General features: G+C 44.7%; 1 protein-coding gene across 12 annotated transcripts in view; it reads left to right on the top strand.

Annotated features, from left to right (window-relative positions):
- LOC139583358 (protein 4.1-like) overlaps positions 1–18,206 on the top strand; it is a 124,577-nt gene that overhangs the window by 51,467 nt on the left and 54,904 nt on the right. For all 12 annotated transcript variants that reach the window (XM_071414334.1, XM_071414336.1, XM_071414339.1 and 9 more), the window contains exons 2-8: positions 7,503–7,636; positions 7,931–8,137; positions 14,515–14,619; positions 14,715–14,757; positions 14,909–14,984; positions 16,157–16,375; positions 16,822–16,909. In XM_071414334.1, coding sequence (XP_071270435.1) covers positions 7,514–7,636; positions 7,931–8,137; positions 14,515–14,619; positions 14,715–14,757; positions 14,909–14,984; positions 16,157–16,375; positions 16,822–16,909 — 861 coding nt within the window. In that variant the 5' untranslated portion in view covers positions 7,503–7,513. The remainder of the gene's footprint in view (positions 1–7,502; positions 7,637–7,930; positions 8,138–14,514; positions 14,620–14,714; positions 14,758–14,908; positions 14,985–16,156; positions 16,376–16,821; positions 16,910–18,206) is intronic.

The following is an 18,206-nucleotide window of genomic DNA, read 5'->3' as shown; positions in this document are numbered from 1 at the left end:
CCCTTCTCATGTCACCTCTTGTCATAGCTAGTCTACATCCCTTCCATTCTCATGTCGCCTCTTGTCATAGCTAGTCTACATCCCTTCCATTCTCATGTCGCCTCTTGTCATAGCTAGTCTACATCCCTTCCCTTCTCATGTCGCCTCTTGTCATAGCTAGTCTACATCCCTTCCCTTCTCATGTCGCCTCTTGTCATAGCTAGTCTACATCCCTTCCCTTCTCATGTCGCCTCTTGTCATAGCTAGTCTACATCCCTTCCCTTCTCATGTCGCCTCTTGTCATAGCTAGTCTACATCCCTTCCCTTCTCATGTCGCCTCTTGTCATAGCTAGTCTACATCCCTTCCCTTCTAATGTCGCCTCTTGTCATAACTAGTCTACATCCCTTCCATTCTCATGTCGCCTCTTGTCATAGCTAGTCTACATCCCTTCCATTCTCATGTCGCCTCTTGTCATAGCTAGTCTACATCCCTTCCATTCTCATGTCGCCTCTTCTCATAGCTAGTCTACATCCCTTCCATTCTCATGTCGCCTCTTCTCATAGCTAGTCTACATCCCTTCCATTCTCATGTCGCCTCTTCTCATAGCTAGTCTACATCCCTTCCATTCTCATGTCGCCTCTTCTCATAGCTAGTCTACATCCCTTCCCTTCTCATGTCGCCTCTTGTCATAGCTAGTCTACATCCCTTCCCTTCTCATGTCGCCTCTTGTCATAGCTAGTCTACATCCCTTCCCTTCTCATGTCGCCTCTTGTCATAGCTAGTCTACATCCCTTCCCTTCTCATGTCGCCTCTTGTCATAGCTAGTCTACATCCCTTCCCTTCTCATGTCGCCTCTTGTCATAGCTAGTCTACATCCCTTCCCTTCTCATGTCGCCTCTTGTCATAGCTAGTCTACATCCCTTCCCTTCTCATGTCGCCTCTTGTCATAGCTAGTCTACTTCCCTTCCCTTCTCATGTCGCCTCTTGTCATAGCTAGTCTACATCCCTTCCCTTCTCATGTCGCCTCTTGTCATAGCTAGTCTACATCCCTTCCATTCTCATGTCGCCTCTTGTCATAGCTAGTCTACTTCCCTTCCCTTCTCATGTCGCCTCTTGTCATAGCTAGTCTACATCCCTTCCCTTCTCATGTCGCCTCTTGTCATAGCTAGTCTACATCCCTTCCATTCTCATGTCGCCTCTTGTCATAGCTAGTCTACATCCCTTCCATTCTCATGTCGCCTCTTGTCATAGCTAGTCTACATCCCTTCCATTCTCATGTCGCCTCTTGTCATAGCTAGTCTACATCCCTTCCATTCTCATGTCGCCTCTTGTCATAGCTAGTCTACATCCCTTCCATTCTCATGTCGCCTCTTGTCATAGCTAGTCTACATCCCTTCCATTCTCATGTCGCCTCTTGTCATAGCTAGTCTACATCCCTTCCATTCTCATGTCGCCTCTTGTCATAGCTAGTCTACATCCCTTCCATTCTCATGTCGCCTCTTGTCATAGCTAGTCTACATCCCTTCCATTCTCATGTCGCCTCTTGTCATAGCTAGTCTACATCCCTTCCATTCTCATGTCGCCTCTTGTCATAGCTAGTCTACATCCCTTCCCTTCTCATGTCGCCTCTTGTCATAGCTAGTCTACATCCCTTCCATTCTCATGTCGCCTCTTGTCATAGCTAGTCTACATCCCTTCCCTTCTCATGTCGCCTCTTGTCATAGCTAGTCTACATCCCTTCCATTCTCATGTCGCCTCTTGTCATAGCTAGTCTACATCCCTTCCCTTCTCATGTCGCCTCTTGTCATAGCTAGTCTACATCCCTTCCATTCTCATGTCACCTCTTGTCATAGCTAGTCTACATCCCTTCCCTTCTCATGTCGCCTCTTGTCATAGCTAGTCTACATCCCTTCCATTCTCATGTCGCCTCTTGTCATAGCTAGTCTACATCCCTTCCCTTCTCATGTCGCCTCTTGTCATAGCTAGTCTACATCCCTTCCCTTCTCATGTCGCCTCTTGTCATAGCTAGTCTACATCCCTTCCCTTCTCATGTCGCCTCTTGTCATAGCTAGTCTACATCCCTTCCATTCTCATGTCGCCTCTTGTCATAGCTAGTCTACATCCCTTCCATTCTCATGTCGCCTCTTCTCATAGCTAGTCTACATCCCTTCCCTTCTCATGTCGCCTCTTGTCATAGCTAGTCTACATCCCTTCCCTTCTCATGTTGCCTCTTGTCATAGCTAGTCTACATCCCTTCCATTCTCATGTTGCCTCTTGTCATAGCTAGTCTACATCCCTTCCCTTCTCATGTCGCCTCTTGTCATAGCTAGTCTACATCCCTTCCATTCTCATGTCGCCTCTTGTCATAGCTAGTCTACATCCCTTCCCTTCTCATGTCGCCTCTTGTCATAGCTAGTCTACATCCCTTCCCTTCTCATGTCGCCTCTTGTCATAGCTAGTCTACATCCCTTCCATTCTCATGTCGCCTCTTGTCATAGCTAGTCTACATCCCTTCCCTTCTCATGTCGCCTCTTGTCATAGCTAGTCTACTTCCCTTCCAGCTTTTACATCCGCTTTGCCCTGAAACTCGGATATGAAAAAATCACTAAAAGTCATTTTGGAGATTGGTCTTTGGTATTGGTGTTTTTATTGCCTACCAATGGTTTCCATGCCAACGGGGTCCTTCTAGCTGGCCTACTCTAATCTGTCACCTGTTTGGTTGGAATAAACAGAGGGAGAGCTTATGGTGTGACATCATGCTGCCTGGCCAACAGTGCACACTGACCTATATTACAGAAAGTCGATTAAACCAAGGGAAGGTTCCACAGGCTTACACCCCACCGAGTCCATTTACAACCCTGCAAGGATAAGCCTTCTGTTGAATGAAGAGGAATAAAATGCTCTGGAAAGACTGACTACGGGATGTGTAGCTGGGTGGACCTCGCGGTCTTTTATAGTGGCTATAGTTTTGCAATGGTGAGCATTAATTAAATGAATGCATTATGAAATCAGTGAGTTCAACACCAGTTCATGACGTGTTGCTGAGAGTTTGTTTTTAGTAAAATGTTCAAACAACTAGAGTGCAACATCGAGTTGGCTTCTCAGTAAAGCACATGGTCTGTTTCAGTCGTAGCTGATGAACCCTGTATACTCTGACTGCCACGGGCCGTAGTGGCCAGGGTTGGGTAGGTTAAATGTAATCCGTTACAGTTACTAGTTACCTGTCCAAAATTGTAATCAGTAACGTAACATTTGGATTACCCAAACTCAGTAACATAATCTGATTACATTCAGTTACTTTTAGATGACTTTCCCCTTAAAGAGGCATTAGAAGAAGACAAAAATGTATGTTACCAATTGAACGACATCTATTGCAGGATAAATCTATGTTAAAGTTTACATAGCTGGCCATATATGGATGTTAAATTTTACTTTATGGGTTTGTTATGTAGGCTTCTTCTAACCCATCGTTTTCTACTACATTTAATAATGCGATTAAATTATATCTTTACATTAAAAACCAAAGTCTATCAGAATTCCAATAAATGTTATACCCCTTGATCTTCAAGAATAGGACTTGGAAATATGGAAGTATAGATTAGCCTAATTGTTTTACCTGAGTAAAATCCCAAAACGAAGGATTTATTAGCCAGCCCTACTTTGTTGTTTATGATTTTGTTGTAACCACTCTCAGATTAATAGACAGCTGTGGATGCAAGGACTGACCATCCATGATATCAAAATTATTGTTATAACCATGTTATGAGGCTATACAGTGTTTGTTTACATTTACAATGTTTACAAACATTGGAGAAAAACAAGTTTATATTTTGGGTTCTGATTAGGTATGACAGTTGAACTAAGCTCCTGAGGCATTTATAAATTATATTCTTCAAGAATCATTGGATATATTTAAATATAATTTATAAGTCCAAAAATGGACATAGCAACTACAGATTGCCCCTCAAAAGCGTGCGAGTTTTAGCGTGTGTCCATTAGGCCTATGGATTAATATATTTATCATTATGAATTAGATTGAGCAATAAAAGCCCCACTTTCATCCATAGGCTGGGATCCTCACTATGCAGCTGTTACAAGAGCGCACTTTTCACTGGCTGTCCAGCGGTTTCAAAAACAATGATTGATAGGCAGCTTAAACTTCTTGAATTCAACCATTATTGGGTTTAAATACACATTTAGATTTGTGAACAGCCATCCACAACAACCACAATCCGTATGGTGCAAATAGCTAAATGAGAGAGCAGCAGTGTGATTCACATCAATGCGCTATGTAGATATCAATATTAAGTGATATCCGTATCGCTGTAGACTACACCACTGCTCTCATCCTTACCTCCAAGCGTTAATTCAAGTTGGATAATCTTTGGATGCCGACAGCAGTCACACCATTACATGTAATCTGTTACTCCCCAACCCTGGTAGGGGCCCTTTGTTGGTCTGTGTGTGTGTGTGTGTGTGTGTGTGTGTGTGTGTGTGTGTGTGTGTGTGTGTGTGTGTGTGTGTGTGTGTGTGTGTGTGTGTGTGTGTGTGTGTGTGTGTGTGTGTGTGTGTGTGTGTGTGTGTGTGTGTGTGTGTGTGTGTCTTCACCTCAATTTTGTCAAAACAGTATGTACCTGGGCTTGTCTGATATTTCACACCGTGACTAAAATATTTTTGAAACTGAGTAAAAAAACTAAAATATTTGGTTCATCGTGGGGTCATTTGTAAAACATCCGTGAGTTAAGAGAAGTGGTTTGAATTGTATATTTTTGTCTCATGTTGTGGTTTGAATTGTATATTTTTGACCCATGTTGTGGTTTGAATTGTATATTTTTGACCCATGTTGTGGTTTGAATTGTATATTTTTGACCCATGTTGTGGTTTGAATTGTATATTTTTGACCCATGTTGTAGTTTGAATCATCAACAGCTATGCATCAACAGCTATGACAACCCTGCCACAGCCCAGTGTGTGTGTGTGTGTGTGTGTGTGTGTGTGTGTGTGTGTGTGTGTGTGTGTGTGTGTGTGTGTGTGTGTGTGTGTGTGTGTGTGTGTGTGTGTGTGTGTGTGTGTGTGTGTGTGTGTGTGTGTGTGTGTGCGTCTGAATGCCGCACTACCCCAGCCAAACACCTCCAGCCATGCAGGCCAAAGTTCACATACTTACGTTTCCCTCGCAGATTCATTACAGCATGGATACGTCATTAATGACACTAATACATATTTACAGTGATTAATGTGGAGTTGGCACATAAGAATCATGAAATGGTAATAGGTTGATGATATGGTGTCAAATGATGAGCAAATTAACTGTAATGGACTGAAGTGTTTTTTGTTTGTTTGTTTTTGTAAAGAGGCATTTTATCTTTTTACCTTACTTTGTCCTTTAAGACAGCTGAATATATTTAACAAGTAGTTATCTGACCAGTAGTTATCTGACCAGTAGTTATTTGACCAGTAGTTATTTGACCAGTAGTTATTTGACCAGTAATAATCTGACCAGTAGTAATCTGACCAGTAGTTATCTGACCAGTAGTTATCTGACCAGTACTTATTGACCAGTAGTTATCTGACCAGTAGTTATCTGACCAGTAGTTATCCGACCAGTAGTTATCTGACCAGTAGTTATTTGACCAGTAGTTATCTGACCAGTAATAATCTGACCAGTAGTAATCTGACCAGTAGTTATCTGACCAGTACTTATTGACCAGTAGTTATCTGACCAGTAGTTATCTGACCAGTAGTTATCCGACCAGTAGTTATCTGACCAGTAGTTATTGACCAGTAGTTATCTGACCAGTACTTATTGACCAGTAGTTATTGACCAGTAGTTATCTGACCAGTAGTTATTGACCAGTAGTTAATTGACCAGTAGTTATTTGACCAGTAGTTATCTGACCAGTAGTTATCTGACCAGTATTTATCTGACCAGTAGTTATTGACCAGTAGTTATTGACCAGTAGTTATTTGACCAGTAGTTATTGACCAGTAGTTATTGACCAGTAGTTATTGACCAGTAGTTATCTGACCAGTAGTTATTGACCAGTAGTTATCTGACCAGTAGTTATCTGACCAGTAGTTATTGACCAGTAGTTATTGACCAGTACTTATTGACCAGTACTTATTGACCAGTAGTTATTTGACCAGTATTTATCTGACCAGTAGTTATTTGACCAGTAGTTATCTGACCAGTAGTTATCTGACCAGTAGTTATCTGACCAGTACTTATTGACCAGTAGTTACTTGACCAGTAGTTATTGACCAGTAGTTATCTGACCAGTAGTTACTTGACCAGTAGTTGTTGACCAGTAGTTATCTGACCAGTAGTTATCTGACCAGTAGTTATCTGACCAGTAGTTATCTGACCAGTAGTTACTTGACCAGTAGTTATCTGACCAGTAGTTATCTGACCAGTAGTTATCTGACCAGTAGTTATCTGACCAGTAGTTATCTGACCAGTAGTTACTTGACCAGTAGTTATCTGACCAGTAGTTATCTGACCAGTAGTTATCTGACCAGTAGTTATCTGACCAGTAGTTATCTGACCAGTAGTTACTTGACCAGTAGTTATTTGACCAGTAGTGTGTACTCAGTGGAACCCATATGCACAAAATCTATGTCCTTTTATGGTTTGCCGACGGAAAATGGGAGCCATCATTTTGCGTATCAAAAATATAGTACTGTAAATTGTACTGGACTGCTATAGTTGCCAGTTACACCTTACGTTATTTAAATTTGAAAGACACTTGGGGAAAACTGATGGACTGTCACAATGACACATTGAGAGATATTAGTGCTGGGGTGAGTGTGAGTTTCTCACAACTCTTCAATCATTTTAATCACAGTTTAATCACTGCTGTCTCAAATAAGCTTATTACGGGGGGGGGGGGGGGGGGGGAGTACTGTATTGACACCTCTGTTTCAACCTTGAAGCTATGTCAAATACATCAGCAGCCAAATCAATGCTGACTTTCACATCAAGTGTTTCTTACCATGGCAGTTGCCCTAGATATGTTTGGCATTGGCAGGGAGGAATTGTACTTCATGCAGGTTGTCCTTGATTTATCCCATATTCATCTTTTGACACATACATATAAGGAAGTGCTCCTCAGATGGACGATGTGGCGGTTGTCAATATGATGATATCCCTGCATTGCTGTACACTCTTAGAAAAAAGGGTTCCAAACCCTATGTGGAAAGGGTTCTACATGTAACCCAAAAGGGTTCTACTTGGAACCAAAAGGGTTCTATCTGGAACCAGAAAGGGTTCTTCAAAGGGTTCTTCTATGGGGACAGCCGAAGAACCCTTTCTGTTCTAGGAGGCACTTTACTTCTAGGAGCGTACGCTGTCATTCTGAAGCTATGCACAAAGTACTCACTTTATTATCAAAGCGTATTCTTATAAATGAGTTGGGTGTGAGTTGTAGCTAGACATGTGGGCATGTATAAGGGCATGTGTTGTACCTGTTTTCTCCGTCCAAATTCTCCCGTCTCATGTTGTGTGTATTTATTTCCTGTGTTGTAGGGTGAATCGCCATGACGACAGAACCAAATTCAGAGTCTAGCGCGGACCAGCAGGAGGCCAGTGCGGCTCCACAACTGGAGGCGGACTCTTTTCCCCCGGCTGCCGCCCACAGCACGCCTGTCAGGAAAGAGCAGGTTAGCCACACCCACAAAATACGCATCGTCATCATCATACAGGAAGTGCATTAGGAAAAGGCTTTATATTCGTCACAGAAACATTTGATACAATATCAAACACCCACATGATAATAAACAAGTGTCCAAATATTTTCTCTGAACTTTCCTGTCAGATTCAGCCGGCAAACCAACTATTTATTCCACTTGACCATTCGTGTCACAACCTGTTTGCTCCAAAACAACACATTATCATAATCATACCTCTTCAACATGCCCACGGTGCTGTGTTAAAACATGTGCCCCCCTGTCCAGAACGGCGACGAGAGAGCGGAGGGAGGCGTGGTCCCACAGGGGAATCAGCTGGAGCCATCGCAGGCGGAGGAGGACAGGACCTCGTACAGGTCGTCCACCAGTAAGCTGTCCAGGTCTCCCGGTGGAGGACGGAGTGTCCGCAGCTCCAGGAACATGCAGTGCAAGGTCACCCTGCTCGATGGCGCCGTCTACACCTGCGTGGTGGAGGTGGGTTTGTTTCGCTGTTTGGGGAGAGGAGTTTAGGAGGTAGCTTTTTATTTATTTTAAATTATTTCACTTTTATTTAACTAGGCAAGTCAGTTAAGAACAAATTCTTATTTACAATGACGGCCTACACCGGCCAAACCCTAACGACGCTGGGCCTATTGTGCGCTGCCCTATGGGACTCCCAATCATGGCCGGTTGTGATACAGTAAGTGGGTTGGTGTGTATGTATGTGTGTGTGTGTGTGTGTGTGTGTGTGTGTGTGTGTGTGTGTGTGTGTGTGTGTGTGTGTGTGTGTGTGTGTGTGTGTGTGTGTGTGTGTGTGTGTGTGTGTGTGTGTGTGTGTGTGTGTGTGTGTGTGTGTGTGTGTGTGTGGCAGAGTTCACCAGGGATAGAGATGGGGTGACGGCAGGACCTTAATGTATCAAAGTTAGTCTAACTGACATTTCTTTATTTAACCTTTATTTTATCAGGGAGTCGTACTGAGACAGCGGTCTCTTTATTTTATCAGGGAGTCATACTGAGACTGAAGTCTCTTTATTTTATCAGGGAGTCGTACTGAGACAGCGGTCTCTTTATTTTATCAGGGAGTCGTACTGAGACAGAAGTCTCTTTATTTTATCAGGGAGTCGTACTGAGACAGAGGTCTCTTTATTTTATCAGGGAGTCGTACTGAGACAGAAGTCTCTTTATTTTATCAGGGAGTCGTACTGAGACAGAGGTCTCTTTATTTTATCAGGGAGTCGTACTGAGACAGAAGTCTCTTTATTTTATCAGGGAGTCATACTGAGACTGAAGTCTCTTTATTTTATCAGGGAGTCGTACTGAGACAGCGGTCTCTTTATTTTATCAGGGAGTCATACTGAGACTGAAGTCTCTTTATTTTATCAGGGAGTCGTACTGAGACTGAAGTCTCTTTATTTTATCAGGGAGTCGTACTGAGACTGAAGTCTCTTTATTTTATCAGGGAGTCGTACTGAGACAGAAGTCTCTTTATTTTATCAGGGAGTCGTACTGAGACAGAAGTCTCTTTATTTTATCAGGGAGTCGTACTGAGACAGAAGTCTCTTTATTTTATCAGGGAGTCGTACTGAGACAGCGGTCTCTTTATTTTATCAGGGAGTCGTACTGAGACAGAAGTCTCTTTATTTTATTAGGGAGTCGTACTGAGACAGCGGTCTCTTTATTTTATCAGGGAGTCGTACTGAGACAGAAGTATCTTTATTTTATCAGGGAGTCGTACTGAGACAGAGGTCTCTTTATTTTATCAGGGAGTCGTACTGAGACAGAAGTCTCTTTATTTTATCAGGGAGTCGTACTGAGACAGAAGTCTCTTTATTTTATCAGGGAGTCGTACTGAGACAGAAGTCTCTTTATTTTATCAGGGAGTCGTACTGAGACTGAAGTCTCTTTATTTTATCAGGGAGTCGTACTGAGACTGAAGTCTCTTTGTTTTATCAGGGAGTCGTACTGAGACAGAAGTCTCTTTATTTTATCAGGGAGTCGTTTGACAGATGAACCCTGAAAAATACAAGTTGGCTTGAGGTTGTTTTTATCATGCTGACTCAATGACCTTTACTTCTACAAATTCACCAGTTTACAGGATGGGTGGACATAAATGATATTGTTCTATTAGAAGCTCATCTATATGCATGGCTCTTCCTTTAATTTCCTGTATTCTCTGATCTTAACATAATTAAAGTGTCAGGTTTTGGCCAAGACTGTTCGGGTTTTGGTCACTAGATGTCCCCATTGCACCTTTTTTGTACCTTTTGTTTTTCTTGCTCTAATTATTGTTTGCACCTGTAGGTCATTCCTACATAAAGACTATGGAATTGACTCTGCTTTTAACAGTATTGTAATAAACTCCCCTTAGACCTAATACTGTCTGTTTACATTGATAAACACCCCTTCGCCCACCACGTCTAAAGACAGAGCTTTTTTTGGTCAATTTGACGTTTTGCTTCTAAGCAGACGTCATCCGTCACTGTATAAATCTGTCCTGTCCTATATATTTAATGTTTTGTCTCCAGAGACTCTGTTCTGTAGCTTCCAGCAAACTCTGTCAGACAAAAACTGGAGAGAAACCAATCTACTTAGTGCAGTTTGAGCCCTAGGCTGGATTTAGACAGATTAGTCAGAACGTCCAATGGAAAAAGATGATAGAGCATTGTGGCCGGTTGGCCCATTCGTTCGGTTGGTCGCTTGGTGTTGGTGGCCATGGGAATGTGACACGGCGGAGAGAGGGGTGTGGCCCCGGGCTTAATGTGCTGCAGTGATAATTGACTGGCTCTGTTCCCAGCAGAGAGGACAGAGGAGAGACGGGGGGGAGGGGGGGGGGGAGGGGGGGGGGGAGGGGAGAGTGAGGGGGGGGGGGGGAGAGAGTGGGGGGAAGAGAGGGGAGGCAGGGGAAGAGAGGGGGGAGCAGGTGAAGAGTGAGGGGGTAGGGGGAAGAGAGAGGGGGGGCAGGGGGAAGAGAGAGGGGGGGCAGGAGAAGAGTGAGAGGGGGCAGGGGAAGAGTGAGGGGGCAGGGGGAAGAGTGAGGGGGGCAGGGGGAAGAGTGAGAGGGGGCAGGGGAAGAGTGAGAGGGGGCAGGGGAAGAGTGAGGGGGCAGGGGGAAGAGTGAGGGGGGCAGGGGGAAGAGAGAGGGGGAAGTGTGATAAGAGGAGAGAAGGCTAAGGAGAGAGAGGGAAAGAGAGAGGAGAGTGGAAAGACTTGAGGCGAGAGAGGAAAGTGGAGAAGGATCGAGGGGGCGAGAGAGGTACAGAGAGTTCACTGAGGGGATAAAAGAGTGGAGAACAGAGAGAGGGACAGAGAGGGGATAAAAAAAGAGGGGGATGATGGCATGACGTCCCCTCCTCTCTCGCAGTGACATGCCACTCTTCTTCTGGTCCAAATGGTCTGACTCATCAATGTGCTCTGACTTACCACACAAGCAGCATTCCAATTAACTATCCATCAGACCCCATCAATGCCACAATAACACTCCTAGTAATGGATGTAGTGACGTGGCGGCTAGGGAAGTGAAAACATGTTTTTCTCTACATCTCTCTTTGTCCTTGTGGTTCAGTAGCTACATTCTTTGTAGCTTTGGGGATGTTGTTTGGATCACTCAGACAGTGAGGGAGATCGTTGAAGTGCTCCTTCTGGAAGGGAAATTGAGGCTGCAGAGCGGATGTTCTTTAGCGTTAGCCGCTGGCTGCCCAAGGCTAATTCACATACAGGTAACTGCCAAAATAAAGGAAACACTAACATAAAGTGTCTTAATGGCATTGGGCCACCACCAGCCGCCAGAACAGCTTCAATGTGCCTTGGCATAGATTCTTCAATTGTCTGGAAGTCTATTGAAGGGATTCACCATTCACAAGAAATTCCATAATTTGGTGTTTTGTTGATGGTGGTGGAAAACGCTGTCTCAGGCGCCACTCCAGAATCTTCCATAAGTGTTCAATTGGGTTGAGGTATGGTGACTGAGACACACACACACACACACACACACACACACACACACACACACACACACACACACACACACACACACACACACACAGTTGTTTTGTACTTTATTGTGGGCTTGACTGGCATAACTTCCGAATAGCCCATCTCAAGTATTCATTTTGATCCCACGCTTTCAGAGGAAGTCACAACAGAAGGAGCAGATTTGTTTTTCATGGAGGAGTTTTGTCTCTCTGATCGTGATGAGAGAGATAATTATCGTAGTCTTGGAGTATTCTGTGGACAGATGTAACAACAGTCTCAGTGTACGTCAAGACACACTAACTGAGACCAACGGGAGATGACGGTACGCTGCAGACTTGGTTTGTCTCACTTTTAACAAACCTAGCAACACTCTTAGAAAAAAAGGTGCTATCTAGAACTGAAAAGGGTTCTTCGGCTGCCCCCATAGGAGAGCCCTTTGAAGAACCTTTTTGGTTCCAGGTCGAACCATTTTGGTTCCAAGTAGAACCCTTTCCACAGAAGGTTCTACGTGGAACCCAAAAGAGTTCTACCTCAAACCAAAAAAGGTTTCTACCTGGAACCAAAAAGGGTTCCCCTATGGGGGCAGCCGAATAACCTTTTTGGAACCCTTGTTTTCTTTTTACTCCAGAAACACTCTGCAAAATAACCCTCTTCATCTTTCTCCGTTTCAAGGTGACATATTTGGACATACCAGTTTTGTCGCAGGTGTAAAATAATCCTGCAGCAGGAGCATTTGATTATATATACAATATTTCTTGATCATTTCTAACGGGAAATACATTTTGATAGGCTGCAGTGGGCTATAGTTTAGGTCCTGCATTTCAGATACACTTGTATGTCGTAGTGGAGACCAATATATCTTGTGTTATTAAGCTATATAAAACAGTTGTTGGTGTGTACGGCTGCATTGCAGGTACATTTTTGTACATTTGAATGTCGCAGTAGTAGGAAATGTAATTCTGTCTGGTGCTTTAGCGCTTGAGCGAGCAAGAGATTGTGAATTTTTTTGTGAATTTATGTAAATCACAAAGCTCATTTGAATTTCCTGCAGCGCAGGAAAATTATCTTCGATAACAGAGTGTTTGGTTTTTGCCAGACATAATGGGACCCATGTTGTTCAAAAAGTTATACTTTTGTTATACATCTGTCCGTAGAACATCCTCCCAAGAGTCTTGATGATCATCCAGGTGCTTCCAGGTGCTTTTTGTCAACTTTTTGGATGAGATGGGTCCTCTTATGTCTCGTGAAAACCAAACACTGCATTCCACAGTAAGAACCTCATACCGAAGGTCAAGCGTGGTGGTGGTAGTGTGATGGTTTGGGGATGCTTTGCTGCCTCAGGAACAGGACGACTTGCCTTAATAGAAGGTACCATGAATTCTGCTCTGTATCAGATAATTCTACAAGAGAATGTCAGGTCATCCGTCTGTAAGCTGAAGCACAGCTGGGTCATGCAGCAAGACAATGATCCAAAACACACAATCAAGTCTACATGAAAATGGTTAAAAAGCAACAAATTAGAAATTTTAGAATGGTCTAGTCAAAGTCCAGACCTAATCCCAATTGAGATGTTGTGGCAGGCTGTGAAATGAGCAGTTCAGGCTTAGAAAAACACAAATGAAGGCCTCCCAAGTGGCGCAGAGGTCTAAGACACTGCGATGAACCAGAGATCCTGGTTCAAGTCCGGACTCTGTTGCAGCCGGCCGTGACCGGGAGACCCATGGGGTGGCGCGCAATTGTCCCAGCGTCGTCCGGGTTAGGGGAGGGTTTGGCCGGCAGGGATGTTCTTGTCCCAACTTGCACTAGCGACTCCTGTGGTGGGCCCGGGCGCAATGCACGCTGACACGGGCGCCAGGTGTACAGTGTTTCCTCCGACACATTGGTGTGGCTGGCTTCCGGGTTAAGTGGGCATGTGTCAAGAAGCAGTGTGGCTTGGCTGGGTTGTGTTTCGGAGGACTCACTGCTCTTGAACTTTGCCTCTCCCGAGTCCATACGGGAGTTGCAGCGATGGGACAAGACTGTAACTACCAATTGGATACCACAAAATTGGGGAGATAAAGGGGTGTAAAAAAACACACACAAAAAATACACAAATGCCGCTGAGTTAAGGCAGTTCTGCATGGGAGAGTGGGCCAAAATTCCTCCACAGCAACGTGAGAGACTGATCAACAACTACAGGAAACATTTGGTTACAGTCATTGCAGCTCAAGGTTTTAAGGGGGCAATTAATTTCTCACACAGGGGAATTGAGTCTTGCATAACTTTGTCAATTAAATAAATAAAATATGTATATTTTTGGGGGTTACTTGTAAACTCAGGTTCCCTTTATCTAATATTAGGTTTGGGTTGAAGATCTGATAACATTCAGTATCAAAGATATGCAAAAATAGAGAAAATCAGAAATAGGGGGCAAATACTTTTTCACGGCTCTGTATAAGCACTTCATTGGGCTATTTTTACGTAGCATTAAGGCATGTTGCTTATTTAGAGGTAGCAAAAGGAGCCTCACAGGTTGACGTATCATGGCAGCAGGGAGCCTTGGATCTCACCCTGCGAGGGCCAGGCAGGGTAGCAGACATTAGGACACTCATCATGATGTGACATAAAATGGTGTGATGCTGGGAGATGGGAGTGGAGCCCTTTTAACAGGCGACTTCTTCCCCTGTAGAGAGTTGAGTCATGGTTGAGTCGTGTGGATTCTCTTCTTTAGTGCTATCCATCATTAAACGGCTCCCGAACCGGTGGGAGGAATATATCACAATTTAGTGCGATGGGATGCCGTTCATTTAGGAGGGGTTTGAGATCCGAAAAATTGTATGCCGCAGTATACATCTGTCCAATGTATAATTTCAGGACTAATAGAATGTAGGTTAATCTAAGTGTTTCGTCTCTATCTGCAGAAACGGGAGAGAGGCCATGTGTTATTTGACAAAGTGTGTGAGCAGCTCAACCTCCTGGAAAAGGACTACTTTGGCATCACATTCCGGGACATCGAAAACCAAAAGGTGGAATTTGTCTTGTTGATTTTGCTGTGTAATTAGGGGTGTTTTGAACATGTTTTGACGTGAATTAACACTGTCCTCTTGAACTCTTGAACCAGAACTGGTTAGACCAATCCAAGGAGATGAAGAAACAGATCAGAGGTGTGTAGAATATGGGTTTTTGAACGTTATTTCTCTGCGTGGTTTGAAAGTTAGCCAGCATGCTAGTTACTCAGGCTTAAAGGCACAATCTGGGTTATTTCCTGCTGTTCAATGGTCATTTCAATTAAATGTTTGTTTTTGTACGCTGCAGGAGCCGCCTGGAATTTTTCATTCAATGTGAAGTTCTACCCTCCAGATCCTGCCCAGCTGTCTGAGGATATTACAAGGTTACACTTTCTATAGTTCCACTTTCGGGATATACACTGAGTATACAAAACATTAAGGACACTTGCTCTTTTCATGACATAGACTGAACAAGTGAATCCAGGTGAACTTCAATCACTGTAGATGAAGGAGAGAAAACAGGTTAGAGAAGGATTTTTAAGCCTTGAGTGAATGGGCAAGACAAAAGATTGAAGTGGCTTTGAACGGGGTATGGTAGTAGGTGCCAGTCACACCGGTTTGTGTCAACAACTACAACGCTGCTGGGTTTTTCACACTCAACAGTTTTCTGTGTGTAACAAGAATGATCCAGCACCCAAATGACATCCAGCCAACTTGACTCAACTGTGGGAAGCATTGGAGTCAACATGGGCCAGCATCCCTGTGGAACGCTTTCGACACCTTGTAAAATCGACGAATTGAGGCTGTTCTGAGGGGAAAAGGGGATGAAACGTTTATTTATTTATTTTGACCCCTTTTTCTCCCCAATTTTGTGGTATCCAATTGGTAGATACAGTCTTGTCTCATCGCTGCAACTCCCGTACGGACTCGGGAGAGGCGAAGGTCGAGAGCCGTGCGTTCTCCTAAACACAACCCAATCAGGCCGCACTGCTTCTTCACACAATGCTCACTTAACCCGGAAGCAAGCCACACCAATGTGTCGGAAGAAACACGGTACACCTGGCGACCGTGTCAGCGTGCACTGCGCCCGGCCCGCCACAGGAGTTGCTAGTGCGCGATGGGACAAGAACATCCCTGCCGGCCAAACCCTCGCCTAACCCAGACGACGCTGAGCCAATTGTGTGCCGCCACATGGGTCTCCCGGTCGCAGCCTGGACTCGAACACAGAATCTCTAGTGGCACAGCTAGCCTTAGACCACTGCACCACTCAGGAGGCCGGGGGGATGAACCTTAATATTAGGAAGGTGTTCGTAATGTTTGGTATACTCAGTGTATATAAGCATAATAACACATTTAAAAAAATGTATCAATGAAATACTGTGCTGTGTGCATTTTATTTCCAATTACCTATTTCTCGCTCTTTCTCTTTTTTCTCCATTTCTCTCACACTTTTGTCTATCCTCATTACACAAACTCCATCCCTCACTCTCCTTTCTCTTTCCTCACCCCTCTCTATCTGTCCCTCGCCCTCTCATCCCTTTCTCTCCCCTTCCAGATATTACCTGTGCCTCCAGTTGAGGGATGACGTGGTGTCTGGGCGTCTGCCATGCTCTTTCGCCACCCACACGGTGCTGGGATCCTACACGGTTCAATCAGAGTTGGGGGACTACGATCTCGAGGAGTCTGGGACGGACTACGTCAGCGAGTTCCGCTTCGCCCCCAACCAGACCAAGGAGCTGGAGGAGAAGGTCATGGACCTGCACAAAAATTACAAGTTAGTCTGTCTGTTGAGAACTACACTTAGAAGAAAGGGTTCTTCATCAGTTCCCATACGAGAACCCTTTTTGGTTCCAGGTAAAACTCTTTTGGGTTCCACGTAGAACATTCTATGGAAAGGGTTCTACGTGGAACTCAAAAGGGTTCTAGCTGGAACCAAAAGGGTTCTACCTGGTACCTAAAAGGTTCTTCAAAGGGTTCTCCTATCGGGACAGCCCTTTTCGGTTCTAGATAGCACCTTTTTTTCTAAGAGTGTAGAAGTCAGTCTGGTTGTCTGTCCATCTGTCTCTCTAGAACTACAAGTCAGTCTGGTTGTTTGTTCGTCTGTCTCTAGAACTACAAGTCAGTCTGGTGGTCTGTACATGTGTCTGTCCGTCTGTCTAATGGAAGAGAAGGTCATGGTCTCAAAAACCCATACAAAAAGCTGTGTCTTTATCTCTCCAGAGGAATGACGCCAGCTGACGCTGAGATGCACTTCCTGGAAAACGTGAAGAAGCTTTCCATGTACGGAGTTGACCTGCACCATGCCAAGGTAAAGTGGCCTAATTCAACTTTGACAAAACAGGCTACCTGTTACTGACCCCAACCCTGTTGTTTTTTTTTTCAAAATGCCTGCCCTGTCATGAATTGAAAAAGCCCTATTGTTATGACCTGCATGATGCTGCCTGGTTCCCTGTCCTTTGACCCCCAGCAGCTGCATGATGCTGCCTGGTTCCCTGTCCTTTGACCCCCAGCAGCTGCATGATGCTGCCTGGTTCCCTGTCCTTTGACCCCCAGCAGCTGCATGATGCTGCCTGGTTCCCTGTCCTTTGACCCCCAGCAGCTGCATGATGCTGCCTGGTTCCCTGTCCTTTGACCCCCAGCAGCTGCATGATGCTGCCTGGTTCCCTGTCATTTGACCCCAAGCAGCTGCATGATGCTGCCTGGTTCCCTGTCATTTGACCCCCAGCAGCTTCAATAGCCATTTGGATCATTGTTGTTTGAACCCTCAGGTCCAATCCATGGTGTTGTGTACTGCCTCAGTGACACCTCAAAACCCACTTCAGGTCCAATCCATGGTGTTGTGTACTGCCTCAGTGACACCTCAAAACCCACTTCAGGTCCAATCCATGGTGTTGTGTACTGCCTCAGTGACACCTACAAATCCCACTTCAGGTCCAATCCATGGTGTTGTGTACTGCTCTCAGTGACACCTCAAAACCCACTTCAGGTCCAATCCATGGTGTTGTGTACTGCCTCAGTGACACCTCAAAACCCACCTCAGGTCCAATCCATGGTGTTGTGTACTGCCTCAGTGACACCTCAAAACCCACTTCAGGTCCAATCCATGGTGTTGTGTACTGCTCTCAGTGACACCTCAAAACCCACTTCAGGTCCAATCTATGGTGTTGTGTACTACCTCAGTGACACCTCAAAACCCACTTCAGGTCCAATCCATGGTGGTGTGTACTGCTCTCAGTGACACCTCAAAACCCACTTCAGGTCCAATCCATGGTGTTGTGTACTGCTCTCAGTGACACCTCAAAACCCACTTCAGGTCCAATCCATGGTGTTGTGTACTGCCTCAGTGACACCTCAAAACCCACCTCAGATCCAATCCATGGTGTTGTGTACTGCTCTCAGTGACACCTCAAAACCCACTTCAGGTCCAATCCATTGTGTTGTGTACTGCCTCAGTGACACCTCAAAACCCACTTCAGGTCCAATCCATGGTGTTGTGTACTGCTCTCAGTGACACCTCAAAACCCACTTCAGGTCCAATCCATGGTGTTGTGTACTGCTCTCAGTGACACCTCAAAACCCACTTCAGGTCCAATCCATGGTGTTGT

This window comes from Salvelinus alpinus, chromosome 8 (assembly GCF_045679555.1).
Source record: "Salvelinus alpinus chromosome 8, SLU_Salpinus.1, whole genome shotgun sequence".
NCBI classification, from domain to species: domain Eukaryota; kingdom Metazoa; phylum Chordata; class Actinopteri; order Salmoniformes; family Salmonidae; genus Salvelinus; species Salvelinus alpinus.
The sequence above is the reverse complement of the archived record's forward strand: the minus strand, read 5'-3'. Positions and strand labels throughout refer to the sequence as shown.